The following is a 21,848-nucleotide window of genomic DNA, read 5'->3' on the forward strand; positions in this document are numbered from 1 at the left end:
CCCATCTAACTCAGTCTCAAAGAAAGTCAATCTTGGGAGCCACACTAGACACTCAACTCACTCAGGCTTTCGTCTCAAAACAAAGACAGCTCAAGATCTGCAAGATGGCTCTCCTACTGTAACATAAAGAGTACGTTTCAGTTCGGATGGTCAAATCTTTCCTAGGGATGATCTCATCCTGCATTCCTTTTGATTACCCAACTGTCTCCTCCGAATGAGACCTTTGCAAGAGGAACTCAACCTCCAATGGTTGCAGGTTTCGGGGTCATTCGACGACAAGATCAGCATAACTCCTCGTATGAGGGAAGTCTTTCACTGGTGGATTCAAAGGAAAAATGGATATGCATTCCTGACGGAAGTACCAAGGTTTACCATCACCACGGATGCTTCCCTCGAAGGATGGGGTGCACACCTTCAAGGAATGACAGTCAACGGAAAGTGGAATGTGCAACAAAGGAAGTGGCACATCAATCTTCTAGAGCTGCGAGCCATTTCCTTGGCCTTGAAGTCCTTTTGAACAGTCATCAAGGGGTCCGTGATTCTAATTCGGACAGATAATACAACAAGTATGCATTACTTAAACAAACAGGGTGGTACAAAATCGGCCTTCTCTCTCAGCAAGCCCAGGAGATTTGGGATTGGGCTCTGGATCACAAAATCAATCTTTCAGCGGTTCAATTTCCAGGGATATCCAATGTACTAGGTTATTCTCTCAGCAGAACTGCAATATCCAATCACAAATGGGAGATCCATCAACCGACGCTGGACCGAGTCTTTCGGGAGTGGGGTCACCCCGACCTGGACCTGTATGCTGTGAGAAGTTGGCCTGATATATGATGTTCACTAATTCTAGTGATCACCTTGTATCAGTCCAAACAACCCTTATGGTGATTGGTTGTAAAGTCAACCGTATAGACCAGCTATCCTAGTAGCGTGGACAAAAGCAGTCTTTTAGGCTAATCTCTTTTGGCATGTGAAGCCAGCTGTTTTACCATAGTACAACTCCTTGAATATCAAATGAAAGGACACCACACAGGTTGTTATGAAAAATAAACGGTCTATTTATTTATAACAACACCTCTGAACTCTTTATGAGATCAGAGGGCTAAGCACATGACAATACTAAAAAGGAAATACGAGTTTGCACAATATTTACACAAGTGCCTTAGGGGCACGACAAACCATATATTCAAAACAATGGAATGCGAGGAAGGAAAATACTGTAAGGAGATCCAGAGGCTGGAGGATCGCTGGGACTACGCTACAAACTAGGTAAGTAAGGAGCAGGAGGCCCACGGGACTCACGTGCAGAGTGGGAACTCTCACGCGGGATGCGTAACAACGTCAATGGATCGTACAGTTTAGAAAGTTACGGATTCCGGATGAACCCGGCTGGATGGGGGGAAAACAACAGTGGACCTGGACACTAGGATAGTGGACCCAGACTTCAGCACCTAGAAGCTTTAGTTACCTAACCCACAGGCTGCGGGTGCATAGGGTTGAAGTTGCGTCGGGTTTGCTGTTGATCCCGGTGATGCCTGAAACAAGAAGTTGCTGGCAGGCAGCCAGATGGAGGAGTCCGGTGGTTCCAAGGATGGAACTAAGAAGATGGAAGTCCTGAAAAGGAAGGGGACAGAGTCTTGGCCACTAGCCAGTGACGGTGCTGGAACCAGGAGCTGTCGCCGAGTTCAGGTGAAGGAGGGGTCGCTTCTCTCTGTAGCTGCGAGGACCAGGAGCTGCTCTTCACGACCAGGCTGGAGGCACGAGCTGTCCCACGTAGTCTGCTGCTGTTGGCGGTGTCGGATCGTCGATCTGGACAACAGGCCTTGGCTAATGCAAGCCACGCGGTGGAACAAAGATGGCGTCTGGTGCGGACCAGGAGGTTCCGGGGTGCTCCTCTTTTACAAGGAAGCAAGGGCCAGTCTGGGGGACCAGACTAGCAGAGTCGAATTCTTTGGGTCGTCGTCTCAGAGGTCACTAGCCAGCCGGCAAGTGACCAGACAACAGGACAAGCAGCAACCAGGCAAAAGGGCCCCACGCAGATCACAGGGATGCTGGGGGACTGGTCTTTGGTGCAGGAGCTGCGTCGGTGTAGGGCTTCTCAAACCCTGATGCACTTACACGAGGGTCGTGCTGGAAGCGCTGTGCAGGTTTCTTCAAGATGGCCGTCTCCACGTTGCTCGTCGCACCCACGGGTCTCAGCTGTGCTGGGGAGGTGGGTAGAGGTCAGAGAGGTCTGGAGGTCCGGGTCTTGTCGAGCTGGGTCGTCTGATTCCTGGAAGGAAGGACTTTGCAGCAAACCGCACAGAAGCTTGATGGTGCCTTCGAAGCAGGATGGTCACTCCCTGACCATAGGGGAGATTCTTCAGTCTTCTGATGGATCAGGAGGTCGAAGGTCAAGAGTTTCTTCGTGGAAAGTTGTCAAGATTAATCTAATTTGGAATGGGACCAGCTCCTACCTTTATCCGGCTAAAGGGGGCTGCACTACGACTAGGTCCCTCCCCTGGGTGGGACCAGGAAGGGGGGGTGGCTACACCCCCTTTCCTTTGTCCAGTTTCCCGCCAGAGCTGGGGCTGGAGTGCCCCAGCAACTGGTTGGAACCGGTGTATGCACAGGGCACCTTGTGTGCTCCAGGCATGTCTCATTCCTTTCAGCCTGAGCCTACCCAATACACAAAATCCTGTCTGGGGTGGTGCTAGCACCTCCCAAGGCAGGAAACCCTTTGTCTGAGCCTCCCTCGCTGGAAGGACTCCCAGCAGCAGGAGGGCAGACTTGTGTCTCGGTGGCAGCATCCATTTTGTGGAGCTGAGGCTATGTCTGACTTTAACCGGGGTTCACAGTTACATACATGTCGTGTCCCTCTAGAAGGGTGGAATGCTAACCCCGTCTCCAGAATTGGCGAGGGGTTAGTATTCCAATTCGTATGACACCTTACTCGACATGTTTTGATAAAGCTATACCAAAGTTAGCATTTAACCGCGAGGATTATAATGCACTTAAGAGTATATGGTATAGCGTTATCATGGAACAGCTATAAGGACTTGGTTCCGCAAGCTGCAAACGGGCTCAGCTCATGCCAGAGCACCATCTCACATAATTCCAAGCACTCTGCGTTCAGGATTGATAAGGCCTGCCATAGGAGTGACTGATAGGAATATATGTGTCCATTTTAGGGTTAGATATAGGAATACTATATCTAAAGCAAAGGGTGATTACACCACCTTGCCCCAGCTGTCGTGCAGCCAGTTGTGTCAGATTTGGGTGGCCAGCCAGGGGTGGCATAATACATGCTGCAGCCCCTCGTAGGCCCTGGGTACACCTATGCCCTGGATACCTAAGGTATACTGTACAGGGACTGATAAGGTGGCCCAGTACCAATTGGTAAATGCACCTAGGGTACATGGTTTTAATTTAGAGAGAGAACAGCTAGGCTATGGGTCTGATTAGCAGGCCCACAGCCAGGGAAAGTCGTAAACCAGTGAAGCAAAAAGCAAAAATCTGGGGTGGCCATGGGATTGCAGACCCCACTCTCTTACATATGCAACAATTTAGAACCGCAAATGCCCACACTTTGCAAGCTGGCTTCCCCACAAGGACTAAAGCAGGGATGCGCTTTCGATGAACTGGTCTCAGATATATGCATACGCCTTTCCTCTGATTCCGTTGGTTTCCAGAGTCATCCGCAAAATGAAGAGGCAGGCGTGTCGCCTCATTCTCATTGCTCCCAGATGGCCTCGCCAATATTGGTTCACCGAACTTCTCCTCCTCTCGGAGTGCGATCCCATTCATTTTCCACCAATACCGAATCTTTTGACCATGCAAGGGGGTCAAAATTGTCACCCGGACCCAGCCTCCATTAAATTAGCAGCTTGGCTCCTCAACACATTGAGTTCGCACATTTAGATATCCCTGCGGATTGTCAAAAGGTTTTAGCCAATGCTAGAGCACCTGCCACGATTAAGACATACAAGCTCAAATGGAAAAGATTATGTGCCTGGTGTCACTCTGCCAATTCATGCTAAACCAGAACCGATTTTGCCGTGCTTTCTTCATTTGGCTATATCTGGTTTATCTCATTCCACTCTGAAAGTGTTTTTAGCAGCCATTTTGAGATTCCGTCAGGATGGCTCTACCTCTCTTTATTCTGCTAGAATAATTCAATAATTTTTTTAAGGGTTATTCCGAATGTTTCCTCCTATTCGACGTCCACCTCCATCCTGGTATTTAAATAAGGTGCTCGCTTAGCTCATGCGTCACCCCTTTGAACCTATTCATAAAGTGGATCTCAAGTTCCTTTCATGGAAGGTTTCTCTACTTTTAGCGCTGACGTCCGCAATAAGGGTCAGCAACATTCAGGCGTTTACGATCAAGTCTCCTTTCTTACAATTCACTTCAAATTCAGTGGTGCTTCGTACCAATCCAAGTTACATGCCTACGGTTCCTTCTGACTTTCATCTTAATGAGCCAGTAATTCTAAAGAAATATTTTCCAAATCCGCAAACAGCCATCTATCTCCAACGAACTGCAACAATGCGGAAAACAGATCAGTTATTCGTAGCATATGGAAGGCTACGTCAAGGATACGCTGTATCCAAACAGACTATAGCCCGTTGGATGTCCTCAACGATTAGTCTGTCATCATCAGGCGGGAAGGCCTCTACAATCTTTGCCAAGAGCACATTCTACAAGAGCGGTCTCCTCTTCCAATGCTCTTTGCTGGTGTGCCTCTTCATCAGATCTGCAGAGCGGCAACTTGGTCCAGCAGGCATACGTTCACCAAAGATTACTGTTTGGACGCTGCAAGTGATGCAGATACTTCAGTGGGACGAGCAGTTCTTAGCAATCTTTTCAAATAAGGTGAGCCTTTGTTCTCCCTCCTCCACTATGCTCTTTTTAGACGCTTATTCTTACATGTTATTCTCTTTTGCCAAGCATGCATATATACTGTGATACAAGGAGCGTCTAAGGAGCATTATGATTTGTACTGCTATCTATTCTGATTCAGGCATGTAAATCTATGAAAGACACCCCAATACTGGAGACGAACCTATAGTTGCATACCTGTAATCTGTGGTTCTCCAGTATTGGTGTCTTTCATAGATTCACATGTTAGTTAGTTTTTGTATAGCGCTGGCTCACCAACTGGTCTCTTCGCGCTTCTAGAGGGCAGAATTACAACAGACAACATGCGGGACTGAAGTGAATGAGTTATTTCGTGGTCAGTGCTTCCAGGAACAAGATAGTCTTAAGTTTTTTCCTAAAGGGAAGAATGGCAGATTCCTTACGCAGGCCGTCAGGTAAATCATTCCAAAGCAATGGAATCAAGATGGAGAAGGCAATGCCGTCTTTACGGGCCAAGTGGAACCGGGGATTGACCAAACGACAGGCTACGGAAGAGCGTAGGGTCCGAGACGGAATATAACTTGTCACCCGATCCTTAATATAAGCTGGAGCTCGACCGTAGATGGCCTTGTGGGCTATACAAAGGCCCTTAAATGAGGCTCGTTGCCTGATGGGTAGCCAGTGTAATTTAGCCAGCAGGTGGGAAGCATGAGTCCGTCTGGGTTGGTCAAAAACCAGACGTGCCGCGTCGTTCTGCACCACCTGCAATCTCCTTGTTAATTTCAAAGGGAGGCCAATGTACAGGGCATTCCCATAGTCCAACCGAGATAGAATTGTGGCGGAAACAATGACCTTAACCCCTTCGACGCTCATGACGAGCTGGGCTCGTCATGGCGTAGCCTCCTCGCACGCTCATGACGAGCCCAGCTCGTCACGTAAAGTGCGCTTTTTAAAAACCCAGCGTACGGGCGGAATTCCGCACGCATGCGGTTAAGGGAGTTGGTAGTGAGGAGAGGAACAAGTTTTCGCAAACACCTCAATATCCCTGTGCAGGTGCCAACCACCGCCGACACTTGATTGCTCATAGAGAGGTCGGCATCGATTTTAATGCCCAGGCTTCTAACCACTGGAACTGGATTAGGGATGACTCCCAGTTCCGGCGGCCAGAACAGGTCACACCAGGGACTATTGATGTAAGGAACGGCCAGGATCTCCGTCTTATCAGGATTTATTTTAAGAGTTATCGGTCATCCAACCTGCTGTGAAACGCAGCACCTCTTGTACGTGTGCCTGAGAGGCACTGGAGTTGTTGATCCCTACAAGCAGCTGAGTATCGTCTGCATAATTGAAGACCTGGCAGTCCAATTTGGCCAAGGTCTCCACCAAGGGTTGGAGGTAGAGATTAAAAAGCAAGGGTGACAGCGCCGAGCCCTTTCGGGACACCACAAACCAGAGGGCCGGCGATCGAGACCAGATCCCCTAACTGTACCCTCTGAGTCCGGTTGGTCAAGAAGGATTCAAGCCACTGGTATGCAGATCCCACTATACCCACATTAGCAAGACAAGACAAGAGGATTTTGTGGTTAACCGTATCGAATGCCGCTGACAGGTCTAATAAAATCAGGGCACTCGATACTTTCTTGTCCGCCATGATCCTCATCTCATCCAGAACGGATAGCATCACCAGCTCCGTACTATGATGGGCTCTGAAGCCAGCTTGTCTAGGATGTAATAGCCTATGTTCCTCAAGAAAGATGGAAAGTGTTTTGAGGACAAGTTGTTCCAGCACTTTGGTAAGTACGGGAGCTGGGAGATTGGCCTGTAGTTTTTAAGGGCGGAGGCATCTGCACTGGCTTTTTTAAGTAGGGGGGTGACTCTTGCCTCTTTCAGCGCGGGCGGGCGGGATCCCGTTTCCAGAGAGGAATTCAATAGCGTGAGAATTGGGCCTTCCAAACTGGGAAGAGCCAGTTGGAAAATTCTTGGGGGGCATGGATCTGCTGGTGAGCCTGATTTCACCCGACACACAAGAGGAAGGAGAGATTGAGCATCCAGTGGGGGGAATTTCACAAGGCGGCCTTCCAGAGGAGAAGGGGCTATAGATTGCGGAGTAAAGCCACGGCTGATTGAGGAGTTTTCTATCTCCATAAGGATTTTATCAACCTTATCAAGAAAGAACGCCTGAAGGGTGTCACAATCAATCAGGGGGGCTGATGATTTTGCCCCCGTGTTGTGGCTGAGCTCTTTCAAGATTTTAAAAGTTTCTTTTTGCTTGTTTGTGGCCTGCTGAATTCTGCCCTCATAAAATTCTGTCTTCCTTTCCATGATGGCAGATTTATAGGAGGAGAATAGGATTTTATATGAATTATGGTCCTCTGGTTTGTAATTTAACCGCCACCTCCTCTCGGCTTGGCGGAGCTTTTCCTCAAGTCCCGGAGATTATCATTAAACCAGGGAGCGCCATAACCATGGGCTCTAATTTTTACCTTTCGCTCTGGCGCAATTTGATCAAAGACAGAGTGAAGGCTCGCCGTAAATTGATCATACACCTGTGCCAGGTTGCTAAGATGGAGGTTAGTGCCAGTGGCTGCGCCCAAGGCGGAAGCCAGATGACTGGCTTCAACCTTCTTCCAGTCACGCGTTAATCTCCAATCTGATGGTAACTGCAATGGCTGACTTTTGTTCGGGACCCAGCAACTAACTAGAAAATGGTCAGACCAGATACAAGGGTCGTCTTTTATCTGTGTGGCTAATGTCTGTGATGACCAAATTAGGTCCAAAATATGACCTTTAGTGTGTGTGGGGCAATCTACCAGCATGCACCCACCCACCTCCCCTCAGAGGCTCCTCAGGCGATTATGTTGGCTTCACTCCTGTGCGAGAACATCTGAGAGCTTGAGCCTCTGGGGAGAACATTCTGGTGGGTGCTGTCGCCTGATTGGCTACAGTTTGGTCTATACAAAATGACTAGGATAGTCATGAGTGTTGAAGTGTTTGCTCTTGTAGCTTAGGGCTACTTTACTTCCTGGTTGGGTATTACCAAGGTTCTTTGGTTATTCTGTGCATATTATTGCTTTTTTTAATGTACCGTGGGACTCCCACTCCGACGACGGGGAATGATTCAGGCATGTGAATCTATGAAAGATACCAATACTGGAGAACCACAGATTACAGGTAAGTAACTATTGTTCTTCCTCTTCTATCCTTCTGAATCCAATTAACTGACTAACATATCCACCACTTAAAATTGACTTGCATGTTTCACTATACTAATTCAACACTAATCCTCTGTGGGTCCCTAAGTAGCGTGCTACTTGCCGAAAAAGCGTTTTGACGCCTCGCCAAGGGTAGTAACCGCTATACAAATGCAATTACAATACAATACATGCGGCCTCCTGTCTCCACGGGAACATATACCTGTTGCAGTGTTCTTACTTTTCATACGTATGGACATCTCTATTCTATCTTTACTGACTCCACTCTTCCCCCTCTGTGGGAAAACAATCTATTAATGCCATGCGCACTATCTCCGAAAGGAGGAGTCACCTTACCTCATGACTGGGAAAACAACTTGCAAACATCCTGACCCAACACCTGATGGCAGGAGTATGCAAAGAATGTAAATCTACAGCTCTACATGCCAAGAATAGATGCTTACTGGCTATGTAACTATATATATATATATATATAGGTTGATATATATATATATATATCTGTTTGCTTCGAAAATATATATATATATATATATATATATATATATAGGTTGAATGTGTGGTGGCCCACTGAATGCGGACCCCTTCTAACCCCGTTCAAAACAGCTAAAAATGTGAAGGTCATATTCAAAGAGGGGCTGACTTTTGACGCTTGTGAGAAAGTGCCCTCTTTCTTGCATGGTATGCCACCACTTTTTGCTGAATTGCTGATGTTCTTTGACTGACTGTGTCCTGGGCTCCTGCTAATCAGGTACCCTATGTTCCTTCCCTAAAATTGCATTGAAGCCTTAACCCAATTGGCATCTCTGGCCACATGTCAGTTCATGGTAAATGGTACCACAGAGAAGGCCTCTAAGGGCTGCAGCACTTATTGTGCCACCTTTAGAGGCCCTGTACCCTGACACACACACACTGCCTTTGTTCTGCGTGTCTTGGTGCAGAACAAAATGAAGATTCGAAATGGCACACATCCCTGTGTTCCATGCCCACAAACCACTGCCCTGGCATACATCAGTCACCCCTGTAGCTGGATGCCCTATGACCAGTGGTGAGGGTACAGGTACGTGAGCCCTGTACACCTACAGAGCCCAAGCCCATTCATGGGCACTGTAAGTGCAGTGCTGCCATTAAGAGTATATGGTGCTGGGATTTTGTCATTAAGAACTCCATAACACCATAGTGGCTACACTGAAAACTGGGAAGTTTGGTATCAAACTTCTCAGCACATTAAACCCACACTGATGCCAGTGTGGGATTTAATGTAAAATGCACAACAGAGGGCATCTTAGAGATGCCCCCTAAAACTCGACCAACTTCTAGTGACTTGACTGAGTGCCTGCTTAGGCTGCCACCAAAAGACCTGTTTCTGGACTGCTGGGTCGAGACCCTGCTGCTCTCGGGGGCTTGAAACAATGCACATCCTGCCAAGCCTCCTCCCCCAGGATGGGCAGGGTTCAAGAATGGAAAGCTTCAAAGGAATGCCGCCGTTGTGAGCCACCCCAGACCATTTGCTGCTTTCAGCAACTGGTCCCAACTGGTTCTACCCCCGAGAGCCGGCGGTAAAAACAAGTGAGGGAAAGTGGTGTGCCCACCTATGCCAACTCCACCCCTCAGGTGGGGGAGGCGAGGTGAAGCACAACTCAGTCCCTGCCATCTTGAGAATGGGGAACCCAACCAACCAGGGACAGGCCAGTGCCCCCCTCCCACTGGACGGTGGCACAATAGGGGGTGTACCAACCCCAGGGAAGGAACCCATTGGTTCCTGCTCTTTACCTTCCTGTAGCACCCCTAAATCTAGTATTTAGGGGGCACCCTGAACCTTGCTTCCGTAGATCCAGCCTGAGAACAAGAAGAAAAGAAGGACCGAACAGCCGTGCAGCCAGCTAACAGGAAGACGCCCACTGACTTGGCCCCAGCACTACCGGCCTGTCTCCCCTCGAACCTGCTCCTGCAAAATCCCGGTGTGTCTTGCAGCCAGCAACCTCAAAAACCCCAGAGAACCTGCCTGCCTTCACTTCCAAAGACTGCTACACCCGTGAACACAGGATTTGTTCAACTGCAACCTTTGGCAGCAGCCAGAATCCGCAAATTCAGCCCACTCTGCACCCGCCGAACACAGCCCGAGCTAGAGTGGAAAAACACCACGAGGGCGTCACCCTGGCAATCCTAACCAGAGATCCGGGGACCCCTGACCTGTCTCAAGTCTCCAGCCGACGCCTGCAGTCTAAATCCAGAAGGCCTCCCTAACCGCGACCAGGAGCTGGTAAGAAGATCCGACCCCAAAAGGCACCCCTGTACCCGACGCCCCACAGCCTTGTGTGGGGCGTCGGGTGCACAAGGAAGCACAAGAACTCCTCCTCAAAGAGGCCATAGAAACAGAACCATTCCAAGAAAGAAACAAAGGAGTGTACTCTAACTACTTCCTCGTACCAAAGGTGATCGAAACGTTAAGACCCATCCTGGACCTACAGTTCCTAAACCAATACATAAGAACACAAAAATTCAAGATGACATTTCTACAAGAAGTCATTCCTCAGATAAGGGACGGAGACTTTATGTCCACCATAGACCTAAAAGATGCCTACCTATACATTCCCATGAACAGGCAGCACAAACACCTACTGAGATTTTCCATCGACAAAGCACACTACCAGTTCACTGCCCTGGCTTTCGGACTAAAATCCGCACCAAGGGGTCTTCACCAAGTGCCTCGCAGCCGTGGCGGCGCACCTAAGGAGGGAAGGGATCCATGTATACCCCTACCTTGACGACTGGCTAATAAAAGCAGGTTCCTACAAACAATGCAAAGAACATGCACAGCGGGTCACAAAAACGCTAACAGAACTGGGATTCTCAATTCACTGAGGGAAATCCTCAATGGAACCAGCACAAGTGAAGATCATCTTAAGTGCACAGATCAACACCATACAGAGCAAAGTGTTCCCCAGCGACAAGAGAACACCTGCCCTGCTGAAGGAGACACGACAGTACCAGATGGGTCGAGCTCTGACAGTGAGGACAGCGAACAAGACCATGGGTATGATGGCATCCTGCATACACCTAGTCTCCAATATACGGCTACACATGAGACCATTCCAGGAATGGCTGCAACAACAATGGTCACAAGCTACAGGGAGTTGGGAAGATCTAGTGGTTGTAACGCACGCAGTGCAAGAGGAGATAGTGTGGTGCAACAAGGAGAACATAACAAAGGGGAAGCCTTTAACACCACGATACCCAACATTGACCATCACCACAGACGCATCCCAGAAGGGATGGGGAGCACACATGAACCAACTCAAGGTGTGGGGCCTCTGGAGTCCAACCGATGCGATCAAGCACATCAACTACCTGGAACTAAAGACCGTGTTCCTCGCCCTAAAAGCCTTCCAGAAACAACTGTACGGGCGAAGAGTGTTGATACAAACAGACAACACCACAGCGATGTTCTACATCAACAAACAAGGAGGAACACAATCAGTCGCACTATCCAACCTAGTGCAGGACATTTGGAGATGGGCCATCAAAATAACCTCCTAGCTATACACCTATCGGGGAAAGACAACGTGGAGGCAGACTGGCTCAGCAGACAGACATTTGCATCCTACGAGTGGGAGCTCAATGCACAAGAAACACAAAGGCTATTCAAGAAGTGGGGGACACCAACAATAGACCTATTTGCAACACACCAGAATGCAAAATGTTGATACTTCGCATCCAGGCAACCAGGAGAACAATCCCAGGGGAATGCCCAATGGATAAGCTGGTAGAAAAAACATGCCTACGCTTTTCCCCGATACCACTGATACACAGGGTACTCAGCAAATGCAGAACCAGCAACATGATGGTGATTCTGGTGGCACCACAGTGGGCCAGGCAGTAATGGTTCTCACAAATAGTGGAGATGGCGCAGGTACCACCTCAAAAGTTCGGGAAATGAAAGGACTTACTCTCCATGCAAAACGGAGAGGTACTCCACCCAGAGCCAGAAAGCCTCTGCCTAGCTGCATGGCTCCTGAAGACATAGAGTTTGCACACCTGAAACAGCCGGAGAGCACACTGCGGGTGCTATGAGAGGCAAGGAGGCCTACCACACGGAGGTGCTATGTGGCAAAATGGAAAAGATTCACACAAGGGTGTATCAAGAAAAAACTACACAAGAAGATGACAAAGGAATTAACGGTGCTAAAATATTTAAAACACCTGCTAAAATCAAACCGAAGTTCTACCTCGCTGAGAGTACACCTAGCAGCGATAGTAGCCTACACAAGGAGAGACCGTAAAGAGCTTCTTTACATCACAAGTAGTAAAAAGATTCCTGGAAGGGGCTAAAAGGATAGCACCACCAAAAAGGATGCAGCTACCGGCATGGAACCTTAATTTAGTCCTAACAAAGCTTATGAAGGCGCCCTTTGAACCCATCCATAAGGCCTCACTACAAATGTTCACAATGAAGACAGCCTTTCTAGTGGCAATCACCTCGCTACGCAAGGTAAGCGAACTGCAAGCACTAACGCTACAAGAACCTTACATCCAAATACACAATGACAGGGTGGTGATGAGAACGGACCCACACTTTATTCCAAAGGTGGTGTCAAAGTTTCACATGAACCAGACAATACAAATACCAAGCTTCTTTCAGAAACCATCAACCAGCGCAGAGAGGGCACTGCACACTCTGGGCGCTAGAAGGGCAGTAATGCATTACATGGAAAGAACTAAAGAGCACAGGAAAATAAAGTAGTTCTTTGTGTCCTTCTCAAGCAGTTTCCTGGGTAGACCAGTAACAAAGGACACCATCGCACGATTGATCGCACAAACGATACAATTCTGCCACAAGCAGGCAGGTCAAGAAATAACAGAGGGGGGCATAAGCCCACTCTACCAGGAAAAAGGGAGCAACAATAGCCTTCCTGGCTAACACAACCCTTCAAGACATATGCCTGGCGGCAACATGGGCTTCAGTGCACACTTTCACTAAGCACTACAGCGTGGATATACAAATGAACAAGGAAGCACAAGTAGGACAGAAAGTTCTTCAACATATATTCAACAACCAACGCTCATCTTCCACCCAGCCGCCACAAACATAACAAACCTCTACAAAGTCTATGAGTAGTCGCCTGAGGCCATGCCCCCTTTCTCAATTACTCTGCAAAAGGGTCTCCTGGCGTAAAACATGTTGTGGGATGAAGTCCTCTTGGATGCTGAGTGGTGTTTGGGGGCCACCCACTCCTCCAGATTACTCCAGTAAGTCCCACATAGTGGGATTTCTGAGAGTTCGAGGTAGGCACCACCACTCTGGAAATGCACCTTTGAAATTCACTGGAAAAAAAAGGTTACAGGGATGTTCTAGTTAGGTTCAGCTTTCACTCGTACAAAACCATTGTACTGCTTATGACCTCACATATTACATCAATCATGACACAATCAGTGACATCAGTAATGACCTCTCAAATTACATCACTGAATAGAACATCCCTTTACTATATTTCGTAAACATTTCTGAGGATTAAAGATATATACTAAGACACAGCATAAGTAAAATTACTATTCTTTCTGTAATTTGTCATACAATTTCTAATATTTCTGCTCTGAGTGGCTATTTAGCAGTGTGTGAATGGATGCCTGAGTGTCTGTATGGACGTGTTAGTGGGTATGTGAGTAGCTGTATGGGTGAGTGGCTGTATGGGTGAGTTAGTGGATGTGAGTGGCTGCATAGGTATGAGAGTGGGTGTGTGAGTGGCTGTATGGGTGAGTGAGTGGATGTTTGACTGGGTGTTTGGTTAACTTGGGTGAGTGAGCGGCTGTATTGGAGAGTGAATGTCTGTGCGAGTTGCTATATATTTTGAGTGAGTGGCCGTCTGAATGATTGTATGGATGAGTGAATGGGTATATGTCGTTGAGTGGGTGTGTGAGCAGTTATATGGGTGATTGTATGACTAAGTTGTTGTATGGGCTAGTGAGTAGTTGTGTGTGTCTGTATGGGTGAGTGAGTGGGTATGTGAGTGTTTGCGTGGGTGTGTGACCAGTTAGATGGATATGTGAATAGGTATATGAATGGTTCTGTACATGTGTGAGTGAGTATGACTGTGTGTGTGTGTGTGTGTGTATGTTGTCATCAGTGATGTAATATGTGAGTTCATAAGCAGTGAACTGCGGGGTGTAAGTTATAGTTCGCTCCGGTAACTAGAACTGCTTAATTTCTATGGTTTTTATAAGGGTGAAATCTGAGCCGAACAAGGAACGTCCATGTAGCCTTTGGTTTTAACAGTGAACATATATACGCAGACACGCACACACTGTAAAACCAAAGGTTATATATCCTCTTGGGCGTTCTTCCAATTAGATGGGGGTTGTCCAGTCGTTTGGGGGTAACACAACCAACTTATGCCAGTTCATGCCTACACAGGAGTACTCACAAATCTTTTTACCATCTGTTGGATTCTGAGTATCAAAGGTCCACCAGAGAGGGAATGAGATAATCAGCATAGAGGGAGATAATGTCCTCCCAGTCTTAATCCCTCTGAAGTCCCCTAGATCATAGTCTGTAGCAAATCGGGGGCAGAGACACTATCACCAACGCAAACAACGGGGTAGGGTAACATCCATGACTCGAGCTGCGACCCAGGTGAATTTTCCCTCAAACCATGCAGTTGACACAAATCCTTGCGACTGGATTGACATTTATGATTGAATGTATGATCGAAACCCAGGGCCAAAGATCATTTTCAGTAGATATGACCACTCTAGTGCGTCAAATGCTTCTTGCACGTTGAAGGCTAAAAACAGCCAGCGCTTATATCCTGTTCCATTGTACCATGCACCCATATAGATATCTGAGATTGTGGCTACATGGGCACTGCTCTACTGCTACTGACTGGTCTGCTGCTATCAATTTATCAATTATTTGGTAGAAGTGGTTGGCCAATACTTTTGCCAGTATTTTTACCTCTACTTAGAGCAGTGACACAGGTTTATATGAGGTACATTCCTCTGGTGGTTTGCCTGTCTTCTGAATGAGCTGCTCCAAAGTCCTTTGACAGGTTACCCATTCCTCATATGAACTACATCTAAGAGGACTCCCCATTTTCTTACTCGTACATATAAAGAATTCCTCCTGTAGACCATTCGGTTCCTAAGCTACTTAGTTGCCTCTGTAGGTTCTTCCACTTCTGTGTTTTGTTTAAGTGTTTCCCTATCTACCTGTTCAGGGCTATAGCCTGGACATCCCTGTCAAATTTTTTCATCTTGTTTGGAGTATTTGCTCATGGTATTGCACAAATATCTGCGATATCGCCTCTGCGCTATCTTCTCTGCCTTTTCTGTTAACCCCTTGCCTTTTATGTTGATTCCGCTCACCCATCTCTGTCCTTCCTCCCATTGGGAAAGGTAAAACATGCCAAAAGCTTGCCTAATTGTTGCCAACTTCATATAGTCTCTGCTGTTTTACTCAGTCGGGTTTACTTCCCTCTCCACCAACAGTATGTATTCATCTCTTGCTAGGGCACTCTGGTGGGGCAGATCAAACTCCAGGACTTAGTTTTTCTGCGTTTAGTTGACGTTTCAGCTCCCTCGCCTCTATCTTTCCCCTTGTCTGCCCATATTGGTAGTTTTGAGCTGCTTCCTAATTACTGCTTTGTAACCTTCCCATTTGGTGATCTCATCTGCCCCGTCCCCTCATTTTCCTGGAATTTGAGCGCGGTCTCTGTTAGACATTTCCTGGTGTCCCAGTTTATCAAGGCCCATAGATCAAGTCTCCACCCCATCTGTTATCTAACCATCCTAGATTCAAGCCTAGTCTGTAATGTAGAATGTTTAATATTCCCCTTCACAGAAAGTGTCCGTGTTCCTTTGTATGTCCCTGGCACAGAAAATAGCCCGTTTCTGAAAACGGATTTCTTGCAATTATATACCTATGAATATTGTTATGTGGTGCTCTTCCATCCAGCGGTCCTTCAATCCCAGGCCATTCATGAAATTGCACGGTCTCTTACCTACCCTGCCCTTCGTTTTGGTACCCACTCCTTTGTGGGGTTGAGGCATCCCCCCTCCCCCCTAACTCACTCTCAATAATCAGCACTCTTAGGGGATTTGACTATCCATTTTCCCATCATAATAGTCTGCATTCCTGGCAGGTAATAAAGGGAAGCCATCAAGATCCTCTTCCCTGCTCACCGCTTAGCAAACCTCCTAGTCCGTCATGGTCTGGGTGACGATGATAAAGATTTACAAATCATAATCACAGCCCCCTGTGAGCCGAAAATGAACTCTGTGTATCTCTGCCCAGAAACCCTCAGTTGTTACTCTCCAAATGTGTCTCCTGTTACAGTATTAAACCTTAGTTAAATCTGATGGTTTCTTGGAGTCCATGATATGTGCATTGTCTACAAAGACATTCTAACTAGGAAGAAGTCTGATCATAATGCCTATTTCTTTGTTGTGCCATTCCAGACTAGCAGAAGGAGAGCAGATTTTATCTGGTGGAGTGCTGAACAAACAGAAAAGCTATGATGACATTGTGAATGAGTTTGGCGATTCAGCAAGCTTTACCCTTGCACTGCTTGGGCACGTGTATTGGTGAGTTTCATGTATTTGTTGTGTGTGTTGAATTAGTATGTCCTCTTTTTCCATTAATTTGACAAATCTGAAAGAAACACCTAGTGATAGATTCCTTACCTTAGAATTACCTCTAGGCATCAGACTGGATCCGGAAAGTTTTCATCAGCAGTACCCTTGCACGTCGGTAGGTGGCGCGTTCGACTCAACGTCTGTCGCTGGCATCGTGGTCGTCGAGATGACGTCGCGGGCACTACTTAAACGCCGCCCATGCGCGCTGACGTCAGTTTCTTTTTCCGTGCCAGCAAGCGCAGATCCGGAAAGAGCAGACACCCCCAGTCAATTTTTGACTGACTTTTTGAGACTTTTTGTCTCCATTTTTTCATAGTCTTCGACTCCTAAGGTGAAATTAGGATGTCCGGTTTTAAGTCCTGCGAGGACTGTCACCTTATGATGTCTGTGACAGACCCACATCGAGTTTCTTTTCTGCCTGGGGCGTGGCAATGACCTTGCCTTTCTCTGCCGGTGGCTCTGGCGCCGCAAGACCCCCCTGGATCCAGGCCTGTATACCGGTCGACGCTGGTTGACCTTATAAGACCTCCACCAACGTCGACCCCGCCGGCACCACTTACGACGTCGACCGCTCCTCTGGACGACGTCGACCCTGGTTTCAGCCCCAAAGTGAACGTGGTGTCGGCCCGGCGTCACTCGATGCAGTTTTCCACACCACTCGGGGATTTCTATCTCCATGTCCATACTCCTTACTTTCGGCCTGTACTCCAGCCTGACGAGGAAGGGGAGGACTGGGAGGGGTCTGAGGACCCTCTCGCAGCTGCTAGCGAGTCTGAACGGGACTGGGCAGAGGAGCTAGGGGACGCCAGTGGTCTGGATAGATCACCAGACCTTGGCATACTGTCTCCTCCTACCGTGGCTACATAGGAGGGTGCTAGTTATGCTGTGATTTTGCATAAAACGGCCGAGGCCCTACACCTGACGGAAGTGCTTCAGCCAGCAGCTACTTCTGCTGAGCCGCTGCTTCCCTTCAACGAAGCACTATCTGACGTTCTCTTGGGCACTATGTCCAGGCCCACTACAGGGGCTCCTGTGGATAGGAACGTGACCCGACGGCATTGCCTGGCTCCGGGTGACCCCATTTTCCTCCCTCAACACCCCACCCCTGAGAGCTTGGTTGTCCAAGCCTCTGCTTCCTCAACTGCCTTCCCTTCCCCAACTGCCTTCCCTGCTGCACCACCGGATAGGGAATCCAAGAAACTGGATCAGTTCGGAAAGAAGATTCTTTCCTTCCGCCAGTTCTGCGCTGCAGTCCGTGAACACCGCATGCCACTTGGGCCGTTATTCCCACTCTCTGTGGGATATGGTGGCACAAGTGCTGCCACAGTGTCCAGAGGCAGCCAAGCCAGCTCTCTCCCAGGCTGTTGCAGAGGGGAGAGAAGCAGCTAAGTTCATGATTCGTTGTGGCCTAGACTCCGCCGAGTGGGCAGATCGATGGCAACGACGGTGGTGGTTTGACCCCACACCTGGTTGTGGACCACTGGATTCTCGGGGATGTCCAAAACTGTTATGGACATTCCCTTGGTTGGCTGTCGCCTCTTCAGCGTCCAAGCTGACCACGCGTTCGGAGCGGTTTAAGGACTCACAGGCTACAGCCAAATCCTTGGAACTCTCCGCAGTCCACCCTCCTCTGCTGGCTGCTTTTCGCTCCTTTCGTGGCACCGGAAGGGGCGCCCTCAGCGTTCGCAACAGAGCCACAAACCTGCGCAGCAACCATCCCAGCGCGGCCACGGATGCGGGATCCACTGTAGTGGACCAAGGGGCCTGCGGGCGGGTCAGTCCACCTTCACCTCGACCCCCCCACCAAACCTTCCTAGTCCGAGCTATCAGGCCCATCAGACTCCAGTGGGCAGCAGGCTTCGCCATCACCTCCCCCACTGGCGCTCCATCACTTGGCCAAGGGGACCATCGAGCGCGTTCTGACGCCAGAAGTAGGTTGTGGTTGCTATTCCCACTACTTTCTGGTGCCAAAGAAGGACAAGGGCCTGCGTCCTATCTTAGATCTCCGGAACATCAAATTCTTCATCCGCAAAGTGAAGTTCAAGATGCTCACTTTGGCTCAGGTCTTGTCTGCTCTCGACCCACAAGACTGGATGGTAGTGCTGGACTTTCAGGATGCTAACTTCCACATCCCAGTCCTGTGAGCCCACCGACGTTACCTGCGGTTCACGGTAGGACGCAAGCACTTTCTGTTCACTGTGCTCCCTTTTGGCCTTACCAATGCCCCTCGGGTGTTCACGAAAGTGATGGTGGTGGTCGCAGCTCATCTGCGCAGATCAGGGGTTTGTCTCCCCCCCCCCCCCTATTTTGACGACTGGTTGTTGAAGGCGGGCTCGTCCCAGGCAGTCGTCTCCCACCTCCAGACTACTCCCGACCTCCTGCATTTGCTGGGGTTCTCCATCAATGTGCCGAAGTCACACCGGATCCCCTCTCAGAAGCTCCTCTTCATCGGAACGGTTCTGTATACGGTGCAGTTTCGGCTCTATCCTCCCGAACAGTGAGTCCGAGATATTCGGACTCTGATTCCGATCTTTTAGCCCTTATCGAGTGTACTATGAGTGGTGATATCTGAAAGAGACACGTTAGTGATAGATTCCTTACCCTAGAATATCCCCAGGCGTCAGACTGGATCTTGAAATTTTTTGCGTAGCAGTACCCATGCGCGTCGGTAGGCGTCGTCTGCGGCTCCGTGTCCGTCGTCTGCGTCGTGGGCGCCGTGATGATGTCGTCTGAGTACTTAGACGCCGTCTCCGCGTGCTGACGTCGGTTCTTCTTTTTTCCGCGCCAGCTGGCGCAGATCTGGAAAAAGTTGTACCCTAGACACTTTTTGACTAACCTTTTGAGATCCTTTTTGATCCATTTTCGAAGTCTATTAGACTCCGACGGTGCCGATAGGAATGCCCGGGTTCAAGCCCTGCGCCGACTGCAACCGACTGATGTCGGTTACCGACCCCCATCGCCGGTGCCTGCACCGTTTGGGCCTGGACCACGACGACAAGTCCTGTTCCGACTGCCGGGCCCTGACGTCTAAGGCTAGACGGGAGCGTTCCTGTAAGCGGCTCGAGCTTCGGCAGTCCGCCCCTGCGCCGCTCGAGGACCCGGTCTGAAAGGAGGTTGAGGGACCGGTCGCGGGGCCGGAGCCACCACAGTTCCGGGAGTCGTCATCGGTCTTCGGGCTCGAAGTCCTCAGGTAAGAGGCACAAGAAGTCAAAGAGGCATCATCGCTCTTCTGACCCCCCCCTGACGCTCGCGCGACGCGGCCTGGGGTTCTGGCGACACCGCCCACGCGGCTCCTCATTGCCATGAGGAAGTCTGCGATCTCCCCCGGCGTCGCGTCCTGCCCAGGGACCGGCGGGTGTGGAGCAGGCCGTGACGCCGGGGGAGATCGCAGACTTCCTCATGGCAATGAGGTCGCTTGCTCCTCCGTCGTGTTCCGCGGCGCCTTCGGGCCAAACTGCCCCGACTGGGTCCCCACGCGGGCCGGGCGCCGTATGGTGCTTCGGCCCCGGCGACTTCGGTCCTGACGCCGCAGGGCCCCGCTGGGTCCGGTTCCGGATCCTCACGACCTCGCCGGCGTCGGCCATACTGGTGTGGACGACGTCGCCCCAGGTCCTACCCTCGATTCGGGTCCGGCGCCGTTTGGAGATTTCTATTTCTATGACCCGGCCCCATCTTTTGAGCCTGAGTACCAGGCAGTGGGTGATGAGGAGGATTGGGAGGGGTCTGAGGACCCTCTGGCACGTGAGTACCGTCTTCTGTGGACTGGACAGGAGAGCTTGGGGAGGCCAGTGGTCTGGACCATTCGCCAGACACTGGTTTTGTCTCCCCTCCTTGCGTGGCTACGGAGGAGGGGGCTGCTTATAGCATGGTGCTGATGAGGGCGGCCACGGCCCTGGGCCATGAGCTCCCCGTCGCAGCCGTGAGGACTAACCTACTCACTGAGGTCCTTAAACCGCAGTCAAGCTCGGCCGAGCCTCTGCTGCCGTTTAATGAGGCCTTGTCAGACGTTCTTTTGGGCACTTGGTCCAGGCACGCCACAGGGCAGCCTGTGGATAGGAACGTGGCCAGACGCCACTGCCCGGCTCCGGGCGACCCTTGCTTTCTGTCTACCCTCCCCACCCCTGAGAGCCTGGTTATCCAGGCCTCCCAATTCCCAGACCGCATTCCTGTCGGCTCCCCCCAACCTGGAATCCAAGAGGTACGAGAACTACGGGAAAAAGGTTTTCTCCTCCCTGAGTTTGGGATTGCGGTCAGTCAATACCGCGTGCCTCATGGGCCGCTACACCCACTCTCTGTGGGACACGACTGACAGAATGCCCGGTCGAGGTACGGGCTAAACTCGGCCAGGCCCTTGTGGAAGGCCGAGATGCGGCACGGTATTCTATCCGGTGTGGGCTGGATACTACCGACCCTCTAGGCAGAGCGATGGCAACGACGGTGGCGATTCGTCGTCATGCCTGGTTGAGGTCCGCCAATTTCTCAGCCGATGTCCAAAACACACTTATGGACATTAGTTAGTGTTAGATTCCTTACCGACCCACCCATCCTCCCCGTTCTTCGAACCAATATCTAGGGTTAAGGTCATCCCCTTTCAGGGCCCTAGTTTCATGGCACCAGTGTTGGTTTTTATCATGGCTCTGCGTTTCTGGCGCTGAAAAGCTGTGTATAAGAACTGACGTCAGCACGCGGAGGCGTCGTCTAAGTACTCCGACGACGTCATCACAGCGCCGACGACTGACGCGTAAGGGTACTGCTACGCAAAAAAATTCTGGATCCAGTCTGACGCCTGGGGATATTCTAAGGTAAGGAATCTATCACTAACTAATGTCTCTTACAGATTTATCGTTACACAAGTAGTAACTTGTGCATCACATCGTTACATGTATGTGTCTTTCCAGCCCTGAGGAAGTCGCAGGTCCTATTCCTGTATCGACGAAACACGTGTTGGCTGGAGCAACTCCAATGAACATTAAACCAACAACCTCACACTACTATTGATTGCTATAATTTGTTTGCACCATTAATGTGTATAAAGAGGCTGTGTATGTGTACTAGGGCTTGTTAGCATGTATCAAAGTCTGTTACTCTTTGGCTAAAAAAGAACCTCCGGTGGGGCTGCGTGCTCATTTCACTTGAGCAACTGCAGCCACTACTGTATTGGGACGT

General features: G+C 49.6%; 1 protein-coding gene across 3 annotated transcripts in view; it reads left to right on the top strand.

Annotated features, from left to right (window-relative positions):
- CDC27 (cell division cycle 27) overlaps positions 1 to 21,848 on the top strand; it is a 1,228,661-nt gene that overhangs the window by 213,689 nt on the left and 993,124 nt on the right. For all 3 annotated transcript variants that reach the window (XM_078645032.1, XM_078645031.1, XM_078645033.1), the window contains exon 4: positions 16,506 to 16,631. In XM_078645032.1, the coding sequence (XP_078501158.1) occupies positions 16,506 to 16,631 (126 nt within the window). The remainder of the gene's footprint in view (positions 1 to 16,505; positions 16,632 to 21,848) is intronic.

The sequence above is a fragment of the Lissotriton helveticus genome, chromosome 5_1, assembly GCF_964261635.1.
Source record: "Lissotriton helveticus chromosome 5_1, aLisHel1.1, whole genome shotgun sequence".
NCBI classification, from domain to species: Eukaryota; Metazoa; Chordata; class Amphibia; order Caudata; family Salamandridae; genus Lissotriton; species Lissotriton helveticus.